Source organism: Mya arenaria, chromosome 8, assembly GCF_026914265.1.
Source record: "Mya arenaria isolate MELC-2E11 chromosome 8, ASM2691426v1".
Taxonomy (NCBI): Eukaryota; Metazoa; Mollusca; class Bivalvia; order Myida; family Myidae; genus Mya; species Mya arenaria.
Window position 1 is genome coordinate 16,652,845 of NC_069129.1, and position 22,219 is coordinate 16,675,063.

General features: G+C 34.9%; 1 protein-coding gene across 1 annotated transcript; it reads left to right on the plus strand.

The window, feature by feature from the left end:
* Nucleotides 1–1,145: 1,145 nt before the first annotated feature.
* On the plus strand, nt 1,146–21,091 carry LOC128245096 (ankyrin and armadillo repeat-containing protein-like). The gene is made up of 8 exons (XM_052963312.1): nt 1,146–1,451; nt 2,284–4,032; nt 10,280–10,524; nt 11,906–12,062; nt 13,039–13,186; nt 13,682–13,798; nt 15,592–15,759; nt 17,548–21,091. The coding sequence occupies exons 2-8, from the start codon at nt 2,442–2,444 to the stop codon at nt 17,714–17,716; spliced, it is 2,595 nt and encodes an 864-aa protein (XP_052819272.1). The 5' UTR covers nt 1,146–1,451; nt 2,284–2,441; the 3' UTR covers nt 17,717–21,091.
* Nucleotides 21,092–22,219: the final 1,128 nt, after the last annotated feature.

The following is a 22,219-nucleotide window of genomic DNA, read 5'->3' on the forward strand; positions in this document are numbered from 1 at the left end:
ACAGCTGGAACCCTTCAGCAAATGTTGATATTTGCTCAAATATACACTGAAACCAAAATAAAAAAGATACTTTAATTGCATTTTTATGCAATTTCGATATTGTAGATTAAAATAATGATGAAATAAGTGTTTTCAGATGTATTACCGGGAAAACTAATTATTGGTCCAAAAACATTAGCCGGTCTCTTTAAAGGCTAATATAGGTTAATGAAAAAAAAACTTTAATGCATTTGACTTTAATGATCAAAACAAAAATGCAGAGGTTTGATCGTGATAAATCTAACACATGGTACACGCATAACATCATCACTCTGGTGAACGAGAACGATGATTTAGATACAGAAAAATACGGATGTTTTTACTTGGGCACTTGTCATGCTTGTGGCCACGTAGCTATTGATTAAATCAAATTATAATGGCTTATATTTTTTATCTGTACGTAAATCATATGCTTTTTTTGTTTGTAACATAAAAGTTAAATCAAATGAACATGGTGATGCATTAAAATTTACAATTATTTGTTTTTGCATCAATTTATGCACCTGTCAATTGTAATCACGGTCCCCAGGTGCGGGGAATAGCGGGGACTTTGACTTGGGCGTGGTTACAATTGACTGGTGCACTTTATTGTGTGTCTAAATTAAAGCATAATTTAAAAACGAGAACTTACTCTTCAATGAGGTATGAGGGTGTAATATTTCATAAGCTTAACACACATTTTTCTCAACTAGCATCACAGTACAACTGAATACATGATTAGACAATGCAAACCATAAAGTAATGCACCAGTCAATTGTAACCACGGCTCCCCCAGATCCGGGGAATAGCGGGGACTTTGACTTTCAGTCCAACCAAGCCCGGATAAAATCCCCGCCAAATGCCCCCGCACCCTGGGGACTCTAGGTAAGGATCATTCCCCGCTATTTTTAGAGCAAAGACAAAACCCTCGCATTCCGCCGGCACTGCGGGGCCACCTGAAAGGTAAAAACACGTCCCATTTCCCCCGCTATCCCCGGTATACCCTTGGACCTGGGGGAGCCGTGGTTACGATTGACTGGTGCATAATATTCACCCGATAGTCTATTTCACATTTCTACAGAGGGCAAACACAATAATTACGTTACGAATGTATCTCAAAGTCGCCTATCTGATTATATAATCCTAGCCGTGAAGAATGTTAAACAGACATGTTATAAAAATTGTTCTTATAATGTTTTAGCCATTTATTCTATCCGATAATGATCTATTTGTGGTCTAAGGGAAGCAACTCCGTAAATCCAATCAATGCAGCAGGTGCGTTCTGAAGAGTTACAACGCCTGTTAATTAGAGTGAGTACATAGCAACCAATCAAATCACTGCATTTCCCATGAGCATAATTTCCTGTGAGAAATGGCGGATTGGCCTAGCACCTGCGTGTAAACATTGCATGCAGAAGAGAGATAAATGCCAGGTACATCTATTATTTATTCAGTATTGTGTTGAGATGATAATACTTTTATTTGTGTACAATTAGTTAATCATCGTAAGAATGTTGTTTTACTGATCTATTGACTTATTCATGGTTATTTGAGTATTTATTTGTTAATTTATTTCAATTATGAATGACCACACTGATCACGGCATGTATTGAAGATTTTTAATATATCAAATATAAAAACAAAGATTTAAAAATATAGAGGTCGTTGCGTTCTATATTTTAGTATACATGTACATCAGATTTCAAGTGAAATAAATAATTATGATATGCATACATGTATTAAAGTGCAATCAGTGTGCATTTTAAAAAGGATTTTTAATAAATTTAATCACATTTGAAACTGTCTCCACCATTATAGGATTGCCAGATGGTTTTGGGTTAAGTTATAAAAATAGAAGGTTTCTGATGAATTTGATTGCTAAATTAACCTTTTGTCATTAATTTATTTTATTTTATGAGTTATTAAGCAGTACATGCATGGTCTATGATTGACAATGGCTGTTACCATAATTAAGACATTCACGCCAACACTAACAAATTTGATATTTACATTTATGTTTGCTTCATTCACATCCCGTTAAATCAAGATCGACATAATACTGTCTCCAGCAGCAAAACTAATGTTGTTTTTTTAATAACATTTTCTAAAGTTTAGATAAAAAGAGACAAATGATTATCTGCAGGGTTTTTGTGAGCACAATTTAAATCAATATCAATTGATCCTTCATATAATATTATATTACAATATTATGATATGGTTTTATTACTAGAAATTGTGAGCAAAAAAAATTTGGTTTATTTTCAGAATATGCCCAAAATGACAGAAGACGACACTCATCTTGAATGATACAGAAAATTAGAATATGACATGGTTACCGTTGTGCCAAAGCAATCAAATTAAAACAAATAATATAAGCTATTGCTTAAATTTTCATTTGACACATTAAACCTTTGCTTTCAACCATGGGGGAGCCTATGGCAGAGTATGATGAGCATGGATGGGCTCATATTCACCACGCTGCCAACCGCGGCTTCGAGAAGTCCCTGGAACGATTTGTACATGCAGATCCAGGGCAGCTTGAACTTAAAACAAATGATGAGACCGGCTCAACGCCCTTCCTTATTGCTGTTACCAGTGGTAATCTGGAGTCTATAACATGCCTTATTAATCTAGGTTCCAAAATCAATGCTATCAACAATCAAAATCATGGCGCTGTTGAAATCTGTGCAAACAAAGGATTCATTGAGCTTTTGGAGCATTTTATTTCCATGGGCAGCGATCAGTTGCCAGTATGGAAGAACTTGCTTCGATTTCTTGCCTCCGAGTCCGAGGAGGAAGCGGAGTCTGCTGGTACAAGCCTTCGCACGCTCACTGAACCATCTAGCAAAGGTGAAATTAATCCTCACTGGGAGGCATTGTATAAAAATGGATGCATTCCCACCATAGTAAAGGTGGCCAAGAGTTCCTTGAATGATGAGTCCAAAGTCCCAGCTTTTCAGGTTCTTCTCAATATCTTGGAAAAACAGGAAGTGAAGGAGCAGTTATTCAGCTCAGGTGGAATTCCAGCATTTGTAAGACTGTTAAAATCCCAAAATAACATGACAATTCAGCTATCTGCTCAAATTCTGAAAGAACTGGCTACAATCAAGGAATATGCCGACAACATGGTTCAAAATAATGCAATCCCGAATCTTTTGAAAGCTATGCAGACCGTGAATGATCATGAAGTGTTGGTGGAAGCTGTTGACTGTCTGGGAAACATTGCCGAGGTCAATCCGTCACATCAGTCGCAAATAGGACAACTCCCGAACTCCCTTCACACTATTGTTGGATTATATAAGGACCAGAAAGACAAAGCTCTTTTATTCTCACTCAACAAAGCAATAGGGAAAATTGCAAACAAAAATCAAAGCAATCAGAATACAATTGCTGATTTAGGAGCAGCATCTTATGTCGTTATTCTGTGTAGAACTCGCAATAAGGACTTGCAACTTAGCTCAGTTGAGGCAATACAAGCACTTGCTGAAGATAACCCTAAGACGCAGAGGGTGATTTTGTCTGAGAGAGCTCAAGACCATCTTATGCAAGTGCTAAAAAAGACAAGAGTTGAAATGCTCCAGGAGAAAACTGCAATGGCCTTGTGGGCTTTAGCTGGTGACAGTTTAGATGAACAAAGAAAAATGGCTGAGAAAATGGAAGTTTCACTTTTGATAGAATTTGTAAATAGTTTATCAGAAAATTTACATTTTATAGGCTCAGAAGGTCTCGGAGTCTTAGCCCAGGGACCCCTGAACTGCCAAGCAGAAATCGCTGATGCCAATGGTATTCATCCTCTAGTGCGTTTATTAAGATCAGATAAAGAATACATAGTGCTTAGTATTATACGGACATTACGACACTTGTGTGTTGGCGTGGGGTATGTACCACATAGAAGAAACCAGGGTACGATATCGCAATCTCGCGGGATAAAGTTTCTTATAGCCCTCATGGTTCATTCTCGAGATGAGATGATACAAGTGGAGTCAGCGTTAACTCTTGGCTGTGTTTCATTAGGTAAGTGATCTAGCAACCTGTAGTTGTGTATTATAGATATATAGCTCTCAGCCGTACTATGGGGATCCTTTGCTGTGGCACAACAGAGTCCTTAGACTTAACTCTTTTTATCTTGAAGTTTGCATTATGCTTGTTCAAGCATTTAAACAGGGTTCTCAATAGGTTTCGGTTAAACCGTCTCAAATGGTAAAGTTACCGACCAGCTTCTACTTATTCTACTGAAAATTCATTTAGTTTTCCAAATTTGAACCGGCCCTATTGCCATTTGAACCGTCCATTTTGGCTGGCAGCCGGTTCTTATTGAGAACACTGATTTAAAATATATAACACCCTCAGCCTGTTGCCCATTGAAAAATTCAAGCATACTTTTTTCCAAAATGGGGAAATAAATTTCTAATTCTGTTTCAAAATAAATGTATACATTCACTATACATACAAAAGTCCTCTTTTTTTACATTGGACCCCAACTCTGTAGTAAAAAGGGAGCAGGGTGCTGGAAAAATTAAGGGCAGGGGGTGCCCCACTCTGCTATTTTAAAGGCCTAACTGGAGCACAGCTTTCCATTTAGGTTTAGTGGCTGTTACTTAATCAACATTTTAAAGCACTCAATCGCTAGAGCTATTGATCTGGACTTTAAAATTCCAACTCTTTAAATTTCAACCATATACATATACAATTTCAGAGAAAAAATATCAGAAATTTATAACATATTTTTCTTTTTCACCAGACTGATTATAATTTATTACATGTTGTATATTCTTTAATACTTTCGTTACGAGATTGAAAAGTGGATTTTAATCGGTTTAAATCTCACCTGAATTCTTCCTTGCTCAATATTATTATTACAAGGCCCTGGTAGACAAAGATCAGAAATTATTGCACGGCTTAACCTTATATCATTAGAAGTAAGTTAATGTGCAGCGAGAATGGTGAAGGTGGATTGTAAAGCTTTTAAATCCCTGTTGAAATGCAATCAACCACATAGGTGATAGAAATTATTTATCCATCTAATAAACTTTATTGACTCAAACCGTTTTGTAAGAGTTGAGGAACACCGAAAATGGTTTTGAGAAATGCTTGTTGTTTAATTTTTTATATCAAGTGTTTGTATAAGCTAAAATGTATTACATGCTTGAATTCCGCAAGTTTATATAAAGTAAATTATTGTGAGATTGTTACATAAACCATAATCATGATACTTGAAATATTTGAATGATGAAAAAAAGTATGACCGTCATTTTTTTATATGACCAATTTGGGACTGATATTCAGCCCCATTCCCAATGCCAAAATGTAGCATTTTTTCCACAATGAAACAACAACAAAAAAACAATTTGTTTTTTTAAGAGAAAGACAGACATTTGAGATGTCGTTTTCAGCAAGTAATTTGACCTTGTGGTGGTTCAAGAATAAATCCCTTTTCTGTAGGAAAATATCGCTGGCACCGGATTTTCAAACTCAATCAAAGTGCATATATGAATAAAATAAATATATTTCAATATTTTTTCACATTTTTGGTAATTTTTAGTTTTGAATAATAAGATTTTTTTTATTAAAAAAAAAAAAAATGATTTGAGTTTATAAATCCGGTGCCAGTGGAAAGTAATTCTCACATTCAGTGAACATAATTATTTCTTCTTAAAGCAGTCTTTCTAAGTTCTATGAAAAAGTGAATTTCTAAATTTAATGATTAATTATTTATTTTTTAAATCCCAATCAGAAATTCCTTGACTTATAGATATCCAAAATGGTGGAAAAAAACACTTTATGACCAAATATTTATTATGCAGTATCTAAAAGTACGAGTATCCTATTCACCTACATTTTCAACAAAGACGTTTTAATGATCACATAAAATTTTGATTATTCAATTATTTCAAATTTTTCAATCATAATAAAAGCCATACTTTCCTGCTGACATTGATTTTGCTGTCTAAAATGTTATCATTTCTTTGGTCATATAAATTGATTTTGTGGCTGAGAATGATGATTAATCAGGCAATTTGATTTGCCAATACTTAATGTTTATCAAAAAGCTATTTAGGTTATGGGAACCATTGTTTGTAAAGATGATAAATGTAAATATCTAGTTCAATTCATTTTCATACTTCGTATCTCTTTTTATCCACATTAGATTTCAAGTAAGACTTGTCAACAAATTACTGCTTATACCTCTACTGCCGTAGGAAAAGAATAAAATTTATCAAATGTTTTCCGGTGATTTATCAAGATTTATCATTTAAATAAAACCAAATGTCACTGTTTCAAACAATTGAATAGCAATTTCATATTTTTCAGTTTTTGAAATTTTCACTTCCAAATCTAAATACGTCAACGAGCACAGGGTAGGGACATTTTAAAGACATCATTTTTGAATTGAGGTTACATGTATGTCTGCATACAATTATTTGGCTTTTTTGAAAAACTAACAAATAAACAATTGACTGTCATTGACATTTTATATCCTGAGTAAGTTTTAAGGCATAAATATAATACACAGAAAAATTGTTTGTTTGAGTGTTAGATCACAAGATCTTTTCACTGCATGCACACCAAAAGTAAATATTGTAAGAAATATAGCCTTTGATGCTAACTAAGTTAGTTCGACCCCATTCTTCAGGGGTTACAAGTCAGTTTCACTTGATAAGTAAAGTATACCCAAATTACTGATGGTATTAGTGTACTGGGTATTGGTGACTTTGTTGTGTTAGGTAAGACATTTGCATTTGATTTGACATGTACTAATAAGTCTCGTTCGATTCACTGAGGCAGAATGAAAGCCTGACAATCATTCAGAGCTTAATAACCTTGATATTCTAATTCCATTTGCAAACAGTAGCTAAAGATTAATGTTTTACATTCACGTTGGTCCAACTTTAATAAGTCATATTTTATCTGTTCTTTGAGGTTACATAAGGCTGCTTTAAAAAAAAAAGACCTTGTATTGTTAAATTAGATCTTCTTTTGGACTGTGTTCATAAATTTAGATAACCTAGCTGGCAGTGTAATAAATTTTCTTACATTTTGGAAGGCTAGGGTTTCCAAAAATGGTTTTATTAATTACGTTTCGTGTTATTGCCATTATAATTTGATTATATTGAATTTAACTACATAAACAAAATATCCAAAATAGCTCATAAGATAGAAACGCTGTCGTTATAGTATAAATGAAGCATTAATTAAGTTATCGGAAACAGCAATAAATATGAAGTTTCAATTTAATAGAAAATTGATCTTTATAAATTGCTAATAATCTGTATTTATATATCAAATGTCCTAAAAGTGCTTTCTTACCGAAATAAATATTTAATAAACTGTCCCATTGCTGAAACACAATCAAATGGTTTAGAATGTCAAATAATTGCTTTCAAATTAACTGTGCATTTTAATGGTTGGTGTCAGATTTAATGATCATATTTAATGTAAAATAGTCTCTTTCGCTCCTTTTTTTGTATTCATTGTACTGACATCTGTCTGTCTGTCTGTCTGTCATCAGACTGTCTTTATATATACATGTGTAGATTTTGGTCTTTCTATGTGTCTGTCTGTCTATTTGTCTAACTGCTTATACCTGTCACTTTGTCTAACGGTTTGTCTGTCACTTTGTCTAACTGCTTGCCTGTCACTTTGTCTAACTGCTTGCCTGTCACTTTGTCTAACTGCTTACCTGTTACTTTGTCATACTGCTTGTCTTTCACTTTGTCTAACCTGCTTGTCTTTCACCTTGTCTAACTGCTTGCCTGTCATGTTGTTTAACTGTGTGTCTGTCACTTTATCTGACTGCTTACCTGACACTTTGTCTGACTGCTTGTCTTTCACTTTGTCTAACTGCTTGCCTGTCACTTTCTCTAACTGCTTACCTGTTACTTTGTCTTACTGCTTGTCTTTCACTTTGTCTAACTGCTTGTCTTTCACCTTGTCTAACTGCTTGCCTGTCATGTTGTTTAACTGCGTGTCTGTCACTTTATCTGACTGCTTACCTGACACTTTGTCTGACTGCTTGTCTTTCACTTTGTCTAACTGCTTGCCTGTCACTTTCTCTAACTGCTTACCTGTTACTTTGTCTTACTGCTTGTCTTTCACTTTGTCTAACTGCTTGTCTTTCACCTTGTCTAACTGCTTGCCTGTCATGTTGTTTAACTGCGTGTCTGTCACTTTATCTGACTGCTTACCTGACACTTTGTCTGACTGCTTGTCTTTCACTTTGTCTAACTGCTTGCCTGTCACTTTCTCTAACTGCTAATTGCCTGTCACTTTGTCTAACTGCTTGTCTGTCACTTTGTCTAACTGCTTGCCTGTCACTTTCTCTAACTGCTAATTGCCTGTCACTTTGTCTAACTGCTTGTCTTTCACTTTGTCTGACTGCTTGCCTGTCACTTTGTCTAACTGATTGTCTGTCACTTCGTCTTACTGCTTGTCTTTCACTTTGTCTAACTGCTTGCCTGTCACTTTGTCTAACTGATTGTCTGTCACTTTGTCTTACTGCTTGTCTTTCACTTTGTCTAACTGCTTGTCTTTCACCTTTTCTAACTGCTTATCCATCACTCTAACTGCTTGCCTGTCACTTTGTCTAACTGCTTGTCTGTCACTTTGTCTAGCTGCTTGTCTGTCACCTTGTCTATAACTGCTTGTCTGTCACCTTGTCTAACTACTTGTCTGTCACTTTCTCTAACTGCTTGTCTGTCACTTTGTCGTAGTGCTTGTCTGTCACTTTGTCTTACAGCTTGTCTGTTCGTCCTTCTGACTGTCCGTATGTTTTCTGGCCTCCTTGCCATTCACCCTTGACCATATCTGAACAAATGATACACTCTTAACATCTTCTCTTGTGCATTATTCATTATCAGACTTTATCAATTTATAAGATTGTTCGAAGTTGTCAAATTGACAAACAATACTATACATAAAAACTTTTAAGTGCACCAGAGTTTTGAATTTATAAAATGTCAGAACATAAGAGAAGGTGGCATATATCTTTTTCAAATGTTTGTACTGTGCACTACAGAATGGGTAAAAGAATAAAGGCTGCATTTCTGATTGAAGGGTACAGTATTACTTTGAAGGCACTAAGTGCTATTGATCTTGAAAGAAATCCATACTTATTACAGACCCAGGTAACATTGTGAATGACAATGGATTATCGCAGGCGCTAAACAAAGGCCCACAAGTAACAAAATCTCTCTTCAAAGTTTAAGATAAAAGTTGCTAATGTCATAATTGCTATGTAGAAAACAATTTGAAAATGATAGGTCTTTATTGTTAAAGCTTATTGCATAATTATACAGATAATGGTTACCTGACATTGTTTAAAATTACATACATTCATTAGAATATGTTTTTAGCTCGACTATTTGAAAAATAAGGACAGATAATACTACTAAGCCTTCTAGAAAGTTTGGTTAAAGTTAATTAGAGCAACTTGGAGTCTTAACTCAGATCTCAAATACCGTTCATTCATACTTCACAGAGTTGTTCACAGCCATGCCTTGATTATTGAAAGTTTTTTTCAATTAGCATTCGTTTTCATGGCAACACAATACACTTGAAAGCTAGACGTACCAAAAATTTATCATTCACCTAAAAGACACAAAAGCATTATTTTAAAGATTCCTACCAAATTATTAGGTATTTTCTTTAGACAGAGTCACATTTTCAAGTTCTAGTTTCAGACTTAGTTCTATAGTATTTTTTTGGGGGGGTGGGGGTATTTTAAACTTAAAACTTGCAGTGTCGGCTAGTGCTCTGTCATGACGTAGAAAAGTAAGTGAACTGAACAATTCTTCTTGTTTTTTACTTCATAGGTCATTAACTTTCATTGTTTATTTTGTCTTTGTAATAAGGGCATGTTTTCACGTTTTTATTTTTGAAAACTTATATCATGCTATGAAATCATGCAAGTCTCAATGCCGTTGTGTTATGACTGTATATACAATGAGTTAACTTTCTTGAAACCTTTTTCTCGTATGTCGATATATGGCAATTCATAGATATTTAAACATGTAATTAGTAGTAGGAAAGCAGTAGGAAACCTTAATCCTAAATTTGGAAAACATAATAAAAATTTCCTCTTTTTTTCCTCAGATTAAGAAATACTTTCACTATTAAATCAACACTCAGGTACATAATATTACTTAGAAAATTGCTGATGCAGGTACTGAATAGGTTCATTTATGACTTTGAAATTGTTAGTACAATTGTATGATAAAATTCATGAAATCTAAAGGCTTTTTATTATTTTTTTATATTTCAGGAAACCAAGATATTCTTGAAGAAATTAATGGAACAATTGACTTCAGCTATGTTCGTATTCTCAAGATGATGTACGCGCAGGACGATGTGGTTCGACTCCTAGCTGGTTCTGCCCTCGCAGCGTTCGCGTACAACAATATTAACCAACAGAAGGAGATTGCTGAGCAGGGGGGCGTGAGATTCAACTGCTTCGTTCCGTTCCTCCAGTCCTCCGATGAGTTCTACCGATGTAATGCTGCCTTCCAGGTAAACTAGAGAGTACACAAAATATTTGCAGTTGTAAGCAGTCATGCATGCATTCTAGAGGAATCCAAATACAACTTTGGCTTTAAGAATTTAATTTTATAGGTTCTCATCAGGTTTGTTTTAATGAAATAAGCATATGGTATGTTTACTTTTTATGCTATTTCTTAGGTCGTAAACCTCATGAAAGCTTAATTTTTGTCATTTAGAATACAACCTACATTTACAGCCAATGAAATTACAGACAGGCAATCATTAAAAACTAGGCTTCATCATTAAGAATTTCACCTTTCGTGGGTGTTTGAAGGTCCTCCTACTGCCACGTATATGTTTAACTACCGGTATCCCTGTGTTGAATTTTGCATTGACAAAGTGCCAGGCAATGATGTTGTATTCTTAGTCAGTTAGAAGACCTGAATTAAAATCTTAATGATAAAGAAGAGATTGTTCGCTACATTCACTCTTCCTATTCTTTAACATTAAGATTTAAATTCATGTCATGTAACTATTGCATAAAAAAAAAACTTTTGGGCAGGGTTTCAGACTGGGGCAGTTCAAGATGCGAAGGGTCTTTTTTCTCTGAAATTTTGAAAGTGTGTTGTTTTTATTGGAAGGTTTTAAACTGTCTGTGAATTTTTATATTTTGAAAATGAGTGTGATAAGTTCCATGTTTAGGAGATTTTAGATCATGCCAAATAAAAGACAGAGATTACTTGTTTTACCGATTTATTATACCACTGTCTGGGTCATATTATTATAACTAAATTATAAATCTCGATGGCGTTGATGCCAATTATTATGAATGGCAGATGGCTCACATGAATTATTAGAGATAAATTATTCATATATATTTTTGGCATGATTTTTAGGTTCCAGCTTTATTGATCTATAAAAGAGTCCTTATTCATTAAAAGATCAATGATGACCTTACTGATTTCATCAAATCTGTATACATTTTTTAAAACAAATTATTTGAATATAAAATGTTAAGTTTTTATTTTGAATTTGGAAATTATAATGAAAAAACAACAACACTGTTTTCAAACATGACAATGAGCAGATCTTTCAGGACTTAGTTAAACTTAATAACATTAATGACATCATTGTTAACTTTTAAAGGTGAACTCTCATATGACGTGCTGATATCTTTAAATAAAACCAGCATGGCTGAAACAGTTGTCTTTATATGTGTAAGAGGTTCTGCAGATCACAAACGTGTTAATGAAACTTACAGAGCAGTGACAATTTGAAAGTTAACAAACAATTTTGTTAACAATTTTGTTAACTTAAACCAAGTTTTAAAAACAATTGGCCCATTGTTTTCCACAGTTAAAAACATCACCTTAAATGTATCGTCTAAAAATCCTTGTGTTATAACCTCCAGGTTGTAATATTGTCCCGCATCATCCCGGACGAGGAGCAAGCCCTGTCATCGGCCACGGGTATCAAGCTTCTTGTCGATCTGCTACAAGACTCTCAATCTGAACAGATCCTCGCTCTTGCCTCCGACTGCATTGCCCGCCTCGCGCACACCAGAGCTGGTACGTCATCATTTAATATTGTGGTTTATGCGTGTTATACAGTGTTCATAGTAATATGGGTATATTGATGTCAGTGGAACTGCTTCAGGACACTCACTCATAGTCAGAACAGGGCCTGTTCACTAGTGTCTTAAGTCTGATTTTTGAGACTCATGACTCAAAATTGCATATTTTGGAATTTAAAAATTGCTATCAAAAGGAAGGAATGTATGTATCTGTTACAAATGTCTTGTTTCAATGATATTAACACATTTATTGTCAAATATTTATTTAAAGACTTTCTGTAAAAATAAAGAAATTGCTTTTCTAAGTCCATGTCTTAAACTGAGACATCTTAAACTGATATATCTTAAACTAAGATGTCTTAAAATGAGGACTTTTATGTGAGAAATAAGATGTTAGTGAATATTGACCCAGCAGAACCTACAGGATTTCAGTTTAACAAAAACTTAAACCACATCCTGGGTCTTGCAGGGGCTTAAACTACATCACCAACATTGCGCACACCGCAGACTTTGTTTTTAATCTCAAACAATTTTTTTTCTGTCTGTTATTAAAGAAAAATTAAACAAGTCAAGGTATATCGTTTCCTTGGTGTCTTTAAATTCAGCCATAACTCATACATGTACCAGTTTTTCAAATGAAACTTATGCTATCAAACTTATGTCATCCAGTCTGCATACTTATGCTACACTTATTTTGCTTAATGTTTGGTTTGAGACATATTTTTCAATGCAAGACCGTATCTGCCCGCCTTTGAATCACATTCAAGCTCTGTAAAGCAAACAGGCAAAAAGTTGCAATTTTTGTCTTATTGCATACAGATAAGAAATATTTAATAAGGGAGATAACCTTAGTTAAACCACAAAACGTATTCTTTCAGATTTATATTCCCCAATTAAAAATGTTTTTGTTTTAAAAACTGTATGTGGATATTATGAAATCAGTCTCACACAACCATGTATGTATATTACAGGTGTGCCGTCTGCCATTATTGCCATCAACGCTATAAACTTCCTGACACACCTGCTACTCTCAAACGCTGAGCAGGTACGGGGCTGTGCCGCCATTGCCCTGGGGTATCTCTCGCACAACCATTCTGCAGCTAGACAGCTTCTTAACAAGTAGGTGTATGGAAGCATAATTTAATTGAAGAAGTTGATGCAAAAAAAAAGGATTTTGTTTCGACAGGTAATTGTGAGGTAATCGTCAAATTGTTAAACATTGGCATGGTAATGATACATGTATATTGAAATTGTAGTGTAAATCTATCATTATTCATCGAATGATATGCTGAACGTACATTGTAGTTAATGTTAGGATACAGAATTTCCTATTTCATGACACCAGATGAGCTTGCCTGATTTCCTTTTACATAAAACTGACAGACTTTTTAATGAACTCCCAGGGACCAGAAGAAATACATCAAGCCTCATAAAATTCGAGCCAAGCAGGAAAGTTTACCTTCAGTATAAAGAAATCAGTCCATTACATCTAGTTTGAGCCAATGAGGAATACCAGCCAAGCGAGTTCGAGCCGACGAATTTCAACTGTAATCAGATGAATATAGCTTGGGTTTGGACGATCATATTACTTAATACCTGTCTTTTTCTACACAGATGCCGTATGGATCAGATGCTGATGAAGATATTGAAGCATTATGCAAAGAACAAGGTGTCACGAGAATTCATGGATGGATGGAAACACTACCAGCGAATTGGCCTTCCACCCATCAGGTAAGTTGATGATTTACAGTGTGTAGGGGGGGGGGGGGGGGGTTGGCCTGAATTTGGCCCCATTCATATGCTCATGAAGTATATTTTTCTCTTACCAAGAAAATCAAATGTATTTGAACAAAATAAAAATATCATTCAACATAAATTGATAGAAACCACTGCCGATTTTTTTTTTAAATAAGATCAACCATAAGTAATGTACACTACCTTCATGGTTTTGATAACTACTTGGCCTCAAACTGACATTCTGAGATGAATCGTCATGAGTTTTGCAGCATTTTCAGCCTGCTCAAAATTCCATGTACCCAAAGGCAGCATAGTAGCTAAAACAACTACCCTTTTTGTGGAGCAGTGATTTCTCAACAACTAGCAAATGTAGCTATAAAGTGCCATTCATAAATATGTCTATAGGATTGTTGAATAAAAAAGGTTAGAAACTAGTTGAAAATCATATGAATCGTGTAAGTATTTTTTCCCCTTGGCCAAAACGAGGCTATTTATCCCGTATCAAAGGGCTCCACCACCATTCCCTTATAGGTTAAAAAACACACAATATTATAGAAAAATAGTAGTGTGTGCTACTTAAAACATTAAAGGGACTGTACACCAGTTTGGCACCAAAAAACGTTTTTTTCTGTAACGAATCTCAGGACAATTATTGAATAGAATGTGTTACGCTTTGATATCATATTTGTAAAAAAAGTACCAAAATGTAAAAAAAAATTGTGTCGGAGACCGGGTTCGAACCCGTGTCACCAAAATTACAGTCCAGTGTTGTATCCACTGTGCTACGAGGGCTTACTCTAAAGGAGTGGTCTGTTTAAGCTATATGCCTAACTTGGTAATATCACGTGATAACATCGACTAGCCAATCATGCAGAAGGAATGAATTCTACTAGGTAGACATACCCAGTAATATTTTTTAATGGAAAAATTTGAAATAACTGCTAAACTTAAATAAATTTTAAACTAGGTGGTTCTTCAGTTAGTAAGTTTCAATGCATTGTACACATTAATACCAAGTTTATGTCAGTTTTCGACAATTTTCCAATTTTCTTACAAATTGATCATCTGGTGCACAGTTGCTTTAACTGTCACCATATAGTCTGCACAATTTTTCAATACTTTTAATCTATGTTAATCATAAAACACTGTTTTCCTACCTACCATGAAACTATAGCAGAATACAGTAAATCTTTCAGCTATTATATACTTGGTAACAATCTTTTTATCAGTAATTAATCTTCCATAAATGCATTATTTAGTAAGTAGTAATAGAGTAAGCACTCAAAATGTATGTTTGTTACACATGTGTATGTATTGATTTTGAATAAGAGTGTCACTTTAAAAAGACAACTTTGCAGGTCATCTAAAAAGTTAACTATCAATCAATTAAGAAATTTTTTAAAGTAGACTCTTACATTTTCATATCAGAAAATTACAATCATAACGATGCTAAACAGTTTATGCATTGTTTTACTTTATAATCAGTTATTTTAAGTGTTCCGATTAGTGGTAACTTTGAAGCAATACAAGTGGGTATCATACAATTTCTCCAACTGACAATCGTATAGGGTTATAGTTTGTAAATATATAATAGCACATGGATGCATTATCCAATGGATCAACAGGCAAACCTCAACAAATTGCAGTTATTACCTTACTGGTCAGTTATAACATCGTGCCGTAGTGCTTGATTAAATTATGTTGTTAAATATTATGTTAAAACTGTGAATGATTTTCAAATGTATAAGTTTGAAGCAAACTAAAGTGTTAAACATTGTCTTCCTCAGGGATGGACGTACGAACCTGGTGTCAGGTGACGAGCCTGAGGAGGCCCCACCCACTCCCGTCAGTGGAATCAGCATCCTCGAGTCAAGCACGAAATCAACGAGCAATTTAAGAACATCTTCCTCTAACCTTGCCCTAGATGAGCAGCAACTCACCGAGAGAACTTCCAGGTAATTGAACTCTCTATGACGGTGCAAACCCCATCACCCCTTCCATCTTGATTAAGATGCAAACTCATCACCCCTTCCATACTAAATAAGATGCAACCATAATAACCCCTTCCATACTGAATAAAGGTAACTCCCATCACCCCTTTCATACTAAATTATTTGCAACCCCTATTACCCCTTCCATACTGAATAAGATGCAACCCCCATCACCCCTTTCATACTAAATTATTTGCAACCCCTATTACCCCTTCCATACTTAATAAGATGCAACCCCTATTACTCCTTCCATACTGAATAAGATACAACCCCTATAACCCCTTCCATACTGGAAAAGATGCAACCCCTATAACCCCTTCCATACTGAATAAGATACAACCCCTATAACCCCTTCCATACTGGAAAAGATACAACCCCTATAACCCCTTCCATACTGAATAAGATGCAACCCCTATAACCCTTTCCATACTGGAAAAGATACAACCCCTATAACCCCTTCCATACTGAATAAGATACAACCCCTATAACCCCTTCCATACTGGAAAAGATACAACCCCTATAACCCCTTCCATACTGAATAAGATACAACCCCTATAACCCCTTCCATACTGAATAAGATACAACCCCTATAACCCCTTCCATACTGGAAAAGATACAACCCCTATAACCCCTTCCATACTGGAAAAGATACAACCCCTATAACCCCTTCCATACTGAATAAGATACAACCCCTATAACCCCTTCCATACTGGAAAAGATACAACCCCTATAACCCCTTCCATACTGAATAAGATACAACCCCTATAACCCCTTCCATACTGAATACGATACAACCCCTATAACCCCTTCCATACTGGAAAAGATACAACCCCTATAACCCCTTCCATACTGAATAAGATACAACCCCTATAACCCCTTCCATACTGAATAAGATACAACCCCTATAACCCATTCCATACTGGAAAAGATACATCCCCTATAACCCCTTCCATACTGGAAAAGATACAACCCCTATAACCACTTCCATACTGAATAAGATACAACCCCTATAACCCCTTCCATACTGAATAAGATACAACCCCTACAACCACTTCCATACTGAATAAGATGCAACCCCTATAACCCTTTCCATACTGGAAAAGATACAACCCCTATAACCCCTTCCATACTGAATAAGATACAACCCCTATAACCCCTTCCATACTGAATAAGATGCAACCCCTATAACCCTTTCCATACTGGAAAAGATACAACCCCTATAACCCCTTCCATACTGAATAAGATACAACCCCTATAACCCCTTCCATACTGGAAAAGATACAACCCCTATAACCCCTTCCATACTGAATAAGATACAACCCCTATAACCCCTTCCATACTGAATAAGATACAACCCCTATAACCACTTCCATACTGAATAAGATACAACCCCTACAACCACTTCCATACTGGAAAAGATGCAGCACCTATAACCCCTTCCATCCTGAGTATAAGGTGCAACCCCGATACCCCTTCCACCTGAGTATAAGGTGCAACCCCGATACCCCTTCCACCTGAGTATAAGGTGCAACCCCTATAACACCTTCCATCCTGAGTATAAGGTGCAACCACTATAACCCCTTAGATGCATGTATTCCTTCATTTTCCTGCTTAACAATTTAGCTGTTCAACACGATGTAATAATTTTGAAATAACTTTGCACAAAATGACAAATATTCACTGCATCAAGCCAAACTGTAACATTAACGCCCATTGTGGTTTTTGTACTGATTCTAATTTCATTTCTCCCAGGATGTCCCAGCATTCACAGACCCACAGTGGCAGCCAGATGTCAGTAGTGGATGGAGAGGGGCGTCGAGCCAGCCAGGCAAGTCGACACTCCCTCATACAAGGGGAACTACAGGTGCCCGCCATTGACATCACCATGCAGGGGGAGGGAACTGGAACAGCAGAGGTGTAAATACCATAATGTATGGAGGGATCAGGAATGTATCGGGTCAGCCAAGGCCTAAAAGTTATCATGCAAGTGGAGGGGAATACAAAAGCAGATGTAGAAGCATCATGATGTGCAGATGGGTGGGAGTTTCTTGGAACAGCGGAAAGGACAGATTGTAACGGATCATTGTAACTGTGTTCTGGATTATAAAATACTATTGCAAAAGTAAAATCATTGACTTTTTTAGGGTCTTGTTCTAAACTGTTGAAGTTAATGGTAGTGTCCTGTGTGACTACCCTGACATCAGAATTATGACTGAACTGCTGAATAATGATAGAGCCCCAAACTTTATGTGACATAAAAACCTGATATAATATTGAAAGCCACACATTTTTAATCTTTTGCTTAATCTTTCAGCGCTTTTGTTATTTGTTTGTGCTAATTATTATGGAATAAATTTGTTAGTTCAGTTCTAAGTAATCAAAATTCATATTTTTAAAAACCAAACTTAGAAAACATTCTAGCAAATGGATTTCCATCACACTTTCATTTTCAATATTGAAGCAATATAGCCATAGGGTAAAAGTCATGTTTATTTTTTAAAGCTAAATTTCAGCTTAACATCATTATAGTAAGTTGCTTTGCAATATTTCGTTAAACCTTCACAGACATCTGTTTCTTCAGTGTTTGACTGACTATTATTTATTTTTATTTCTGCAGATATTGTATATACATTGTACTGTTAGTCATTTAAGTTCATTTACATATATGCCTTAATTGAAATGTATAAGATTGTTGATATTTACTGTGATATTGATTTACCATTATATTTCTTTGTATTTCTGTGAGAGATTTTACTGCTGATGCCATCACATTGTCATTTAGCCAAACAGTTCTTATTTTTTGTTTTATTTGTTGTTATTGCATACTTTTAAAACCGATTGTTACCTATTTTAATCAATCCGTAGTTGTCAAAATTATTGCTACCTGAAAACATAAGGTGAAATTATTTTTTATCATTGTTATCAGTTTTGTCTCTTTTAAATGCAGTGCCAACTTCATTTTAAAAATAAAATGAAAAAAAAATAAGTGTATAGTTATATTATTACAAAAACACCAAAATTAAGCCAAATTCAACAACTACAATAAGTTAAGATTAATGGGGGGTTTCTGTGTTTTGTTTAAGTTGAAATTATCTATTTTTAGATTTATTTGGTATTTTAATGCATACAGATTATATAGTACCAATATTTCAATTCTATACGGAGTTTAACTTTTCATAATGTGTTGTTGTTGTTTTTTTGCTTTATTTAGCAGCATTCTTTCTTATTTATCTCTGATTCTGTAATCAAATGTAAAGTACAAGAAATTTATCACTAATTATATTGTTTTAGGTTAATAGAAACATATTAAGCACTTGGTTGTCTCTGAAGGAAGATTGAAACAGTTTGTTTATGACCTGCTTTTAATTCCTGTTTCATACCATGCTGCAATAAAACTAAATATATATATATGCATAACAATATTCATACAATTCCAAATTTCATTACCCAATTGATTGATTGATTGATTGATTGATTGATTGATTGATTGATTGATTGATTGATGTTTATTCAGATTAAAGCACACTTGATGTACACTTTGCAATACACAACAGAGTAGATCAACAATTGTTAACACCAGAATATAGCTTTAACGTACTTGAAATATACCGCAGAAACATATGCTCAAATTAAAAATAGAGGGCAGATATTTAAATGACTACAATACATTTAATGCATTTGTGGACTAAGAACATGGAAATGATACCTGCAGTTGATATCTCGACTTAATGTTAGTGTGTAATAACCTAGAATGGCCCAGCATCCAGGAAAATACTTTTAAAGTAACATCGATGCAACAGTAATGATTATGGCTGTTTTGACTCCAGGGCCGTAACTTTTGTCCAGCATTAAGCCCAAGTTCTGATTTATTACAATTTCAACAAAGATTATCTGTTAAGTTTTAATTATATGAATGACATTATGAATACAGTTATTCATATCATTAAGTATCTGAGCAAGGAAAAAAAATCTTCAGTTTCTCAGAAAACAATTTTAAAAAATTGCGGAAGGTGTTATTTTTATTTTTTTAACTGAAATACTGAAATACTTATTATAAATTATTGATTTAAGATGTGTGAACATGCCACATATAAAGATTATTTATATGTAATACATAATAATAAAATATGTGATTGATATCATCATAGTTTCTTAAACACTATTCGCCAATAGAAAAACTAAAAATAAAATTGGGGGGGGGAACTAAAAAAAATATTGTCCTGAATTATGTGTGTTTTGGGCATAACAAGTCTGTGTTATGTGTTTTATGCTATATGTATATGTGTGTCACAGTTTTTGAATATTTGTGCTTCTATTCTGTTCATATATGCAATGATATGTCTTTTGTATCATCAGGTTTGTTATTTGTTTCTTTACAGTATCTGTTTACTTTATTAATCCCTTGTTCATTGTATTCGTTATGTAAGAATTGTTTCACCTATAAAGCTTCGATATATTATTAAGGGCTATGTCAGTGAAACATATAAACCCCAGGGGGGAAGGCAATTATTTAAATAGTATATGGGTGGGTGCCTTGTTTTGCTAATTTGGATCCTGAAAGGGTAAATTTGCTTATGTAGAGGGGTGGTATATTTTAAAAGTGCCTTCCCCCCAGGGGTTATATGTTTAAATGGAATAGCCCTAAGTTGTTATACATTACTGCCTTGTTCATAGATTATGTAAGAATTGTTTACCCTATGAAGCTGCGGTTATGGAGTTGTTATACAACATTTGATGTTTGGGTATATTGTGTTCTGTTGGACATGTTATTCATTTCAACATTTGAAAAAAAAAAATCAACACTTGATTTACATAAATAGGAAAAAAGAATTTTAGATTTATATTCTATGCTTGTAGATATGTTATTTTTGTATTGTAGATAGATTCTAATATAAAGACAGAAACAAGTTGACGATGTTAATGTAATAATTGAATTGAAAAATATTAATCTCCTACATACTTTTTATACTTTCCCTGCTTGGGATTCATACATCCATACATACATACATTCAGCATATTTTGATATTGTGCACGTGCTTTTAAAATCTTGCTATGTGAATGTCCGACTGTCTGTCTGCAGTTTTGAATAGGACAATCCACATCATGACATAATTATATATTAAAACATATTTTGTTACCAAATTCTGCGTTTTTGTTTTGTCTCCAGATAAAGATTTAACAAGTATTTTCCATGGCCGAGAGTGTAAGATAGGTTCATTCCGACCCAAGCGTAGGGTCGGGACGAACCTATCTTACATGAGTGGCTATGGTAGATGCTTTTTCTCCCACCTCAGTTAAACAAAATTAAGTAAAAATGTATTATTTGCTGGAACTCTTTTGTGCTTAATGAAAATAATTGCGTATTGTCATCAGTATTTGTTCAAGTATATTGAAGAATTAAATGTATAAAAAGCTCATTTGTAGAGCGCCCACTTCTGGACGAGTATTTCAGTATTCTTCTGCGTCATATTAAAGACGATTTGAAACAAAATGGTATTGTGGCTCCCTCGCCTGGTGCTCGGCTTCGTCGCTATTTCTGGGAAATCCGGTTTTGGTAAGACCAAGGAAAGTTGTCCCCTGTCTATGGGTGTTAAAGAAAGTCGGTTTATCAAAACTTAAGAGCAAAGGAAATTGATCTTGACTCCCAAGTGTCTCACTGTTTTCTCCGTTCTACTGTCCTTCAGCAAAACTCGAAGGACACAATGGGAACCCGTGCAGAAATTTACCCTGGTCTTTCTAAAATCCTGGGAATTTCCTGAGAATATCATGATTCCTGGAGCATGTATCCTGGTATTCCAGGCATACCACGATCTTTTAGTTACCCAGAGATAAGGACCATTGGATGCCGTTGAGGCAGTTTTAAGATTATGACCATTCAAAGTTTGAGGATAGAGTGTGTTTTGACCATGACCTTTGACTCTATGACCTCAAAATCCATAGCAGTCATCAGCTGGTCACCAAAAATCTAAATGTCAAGTTTAAGGACCATGGGTATAGGCATTGACAAGTTATCACACAGAAAAGCTTTTTTCGTTCAAGGTCACTGTAGCCTTGACCTTTAACCCGATGACCCCTAAAATCATAAGGGGTCATCTACAGGTCAGACACAAGTTTGAGGGCCATGGGTGCAGGCATTGTCGAATTATCATTTGAAACATTTTCGCATTCAAAGTCACTGTGAACTTGATCTTTGACCCAATGACTCCTAAAATCAATTAGGGTTATCTCCTGGTCAGGCCCAACTTCCCATGTAATTTGATGATCATAGGTTCAGGCATTGTTGAGATATCACTGGGAGAAGATTTGTTAACTTTTATGTGTTAAAGGTTACTGTGACCTTGACCTTGGCCAGATGACCCCCAAAGTCAATAGGGGTCATCTACTGGTCAGGCCCAACCTTCATGTCAAGTTTGATGACCATACG

What these genes read in the sequence shown, in the direction of transcription:
- LOC128245096 (XM_052963312.1), top strand. Translation starts at nt 2,442, where the DNA reads ATGGGGGAGCCTATGGCAGAGTATGATGAGCATGGATGGGCTCATATT. An exon ending in CCTCGCGCACACCAGAGCTG is followed by an intron (nt 12,063 to 13,038) that starts GTACGTCATCAT and finishes TGTATATTACAG; the next exon opens with GTGTGCCGTCTGCCATTATT. An exon ending in ATTGGCCTTCCACCCATCAG is followed by an intron (nt 13,799 to 15,591) that starts GTAAGTTGATGA and finishes TGTCTTCCTCAG; the next exon opens with GGATGGACGTACGAACCTGG.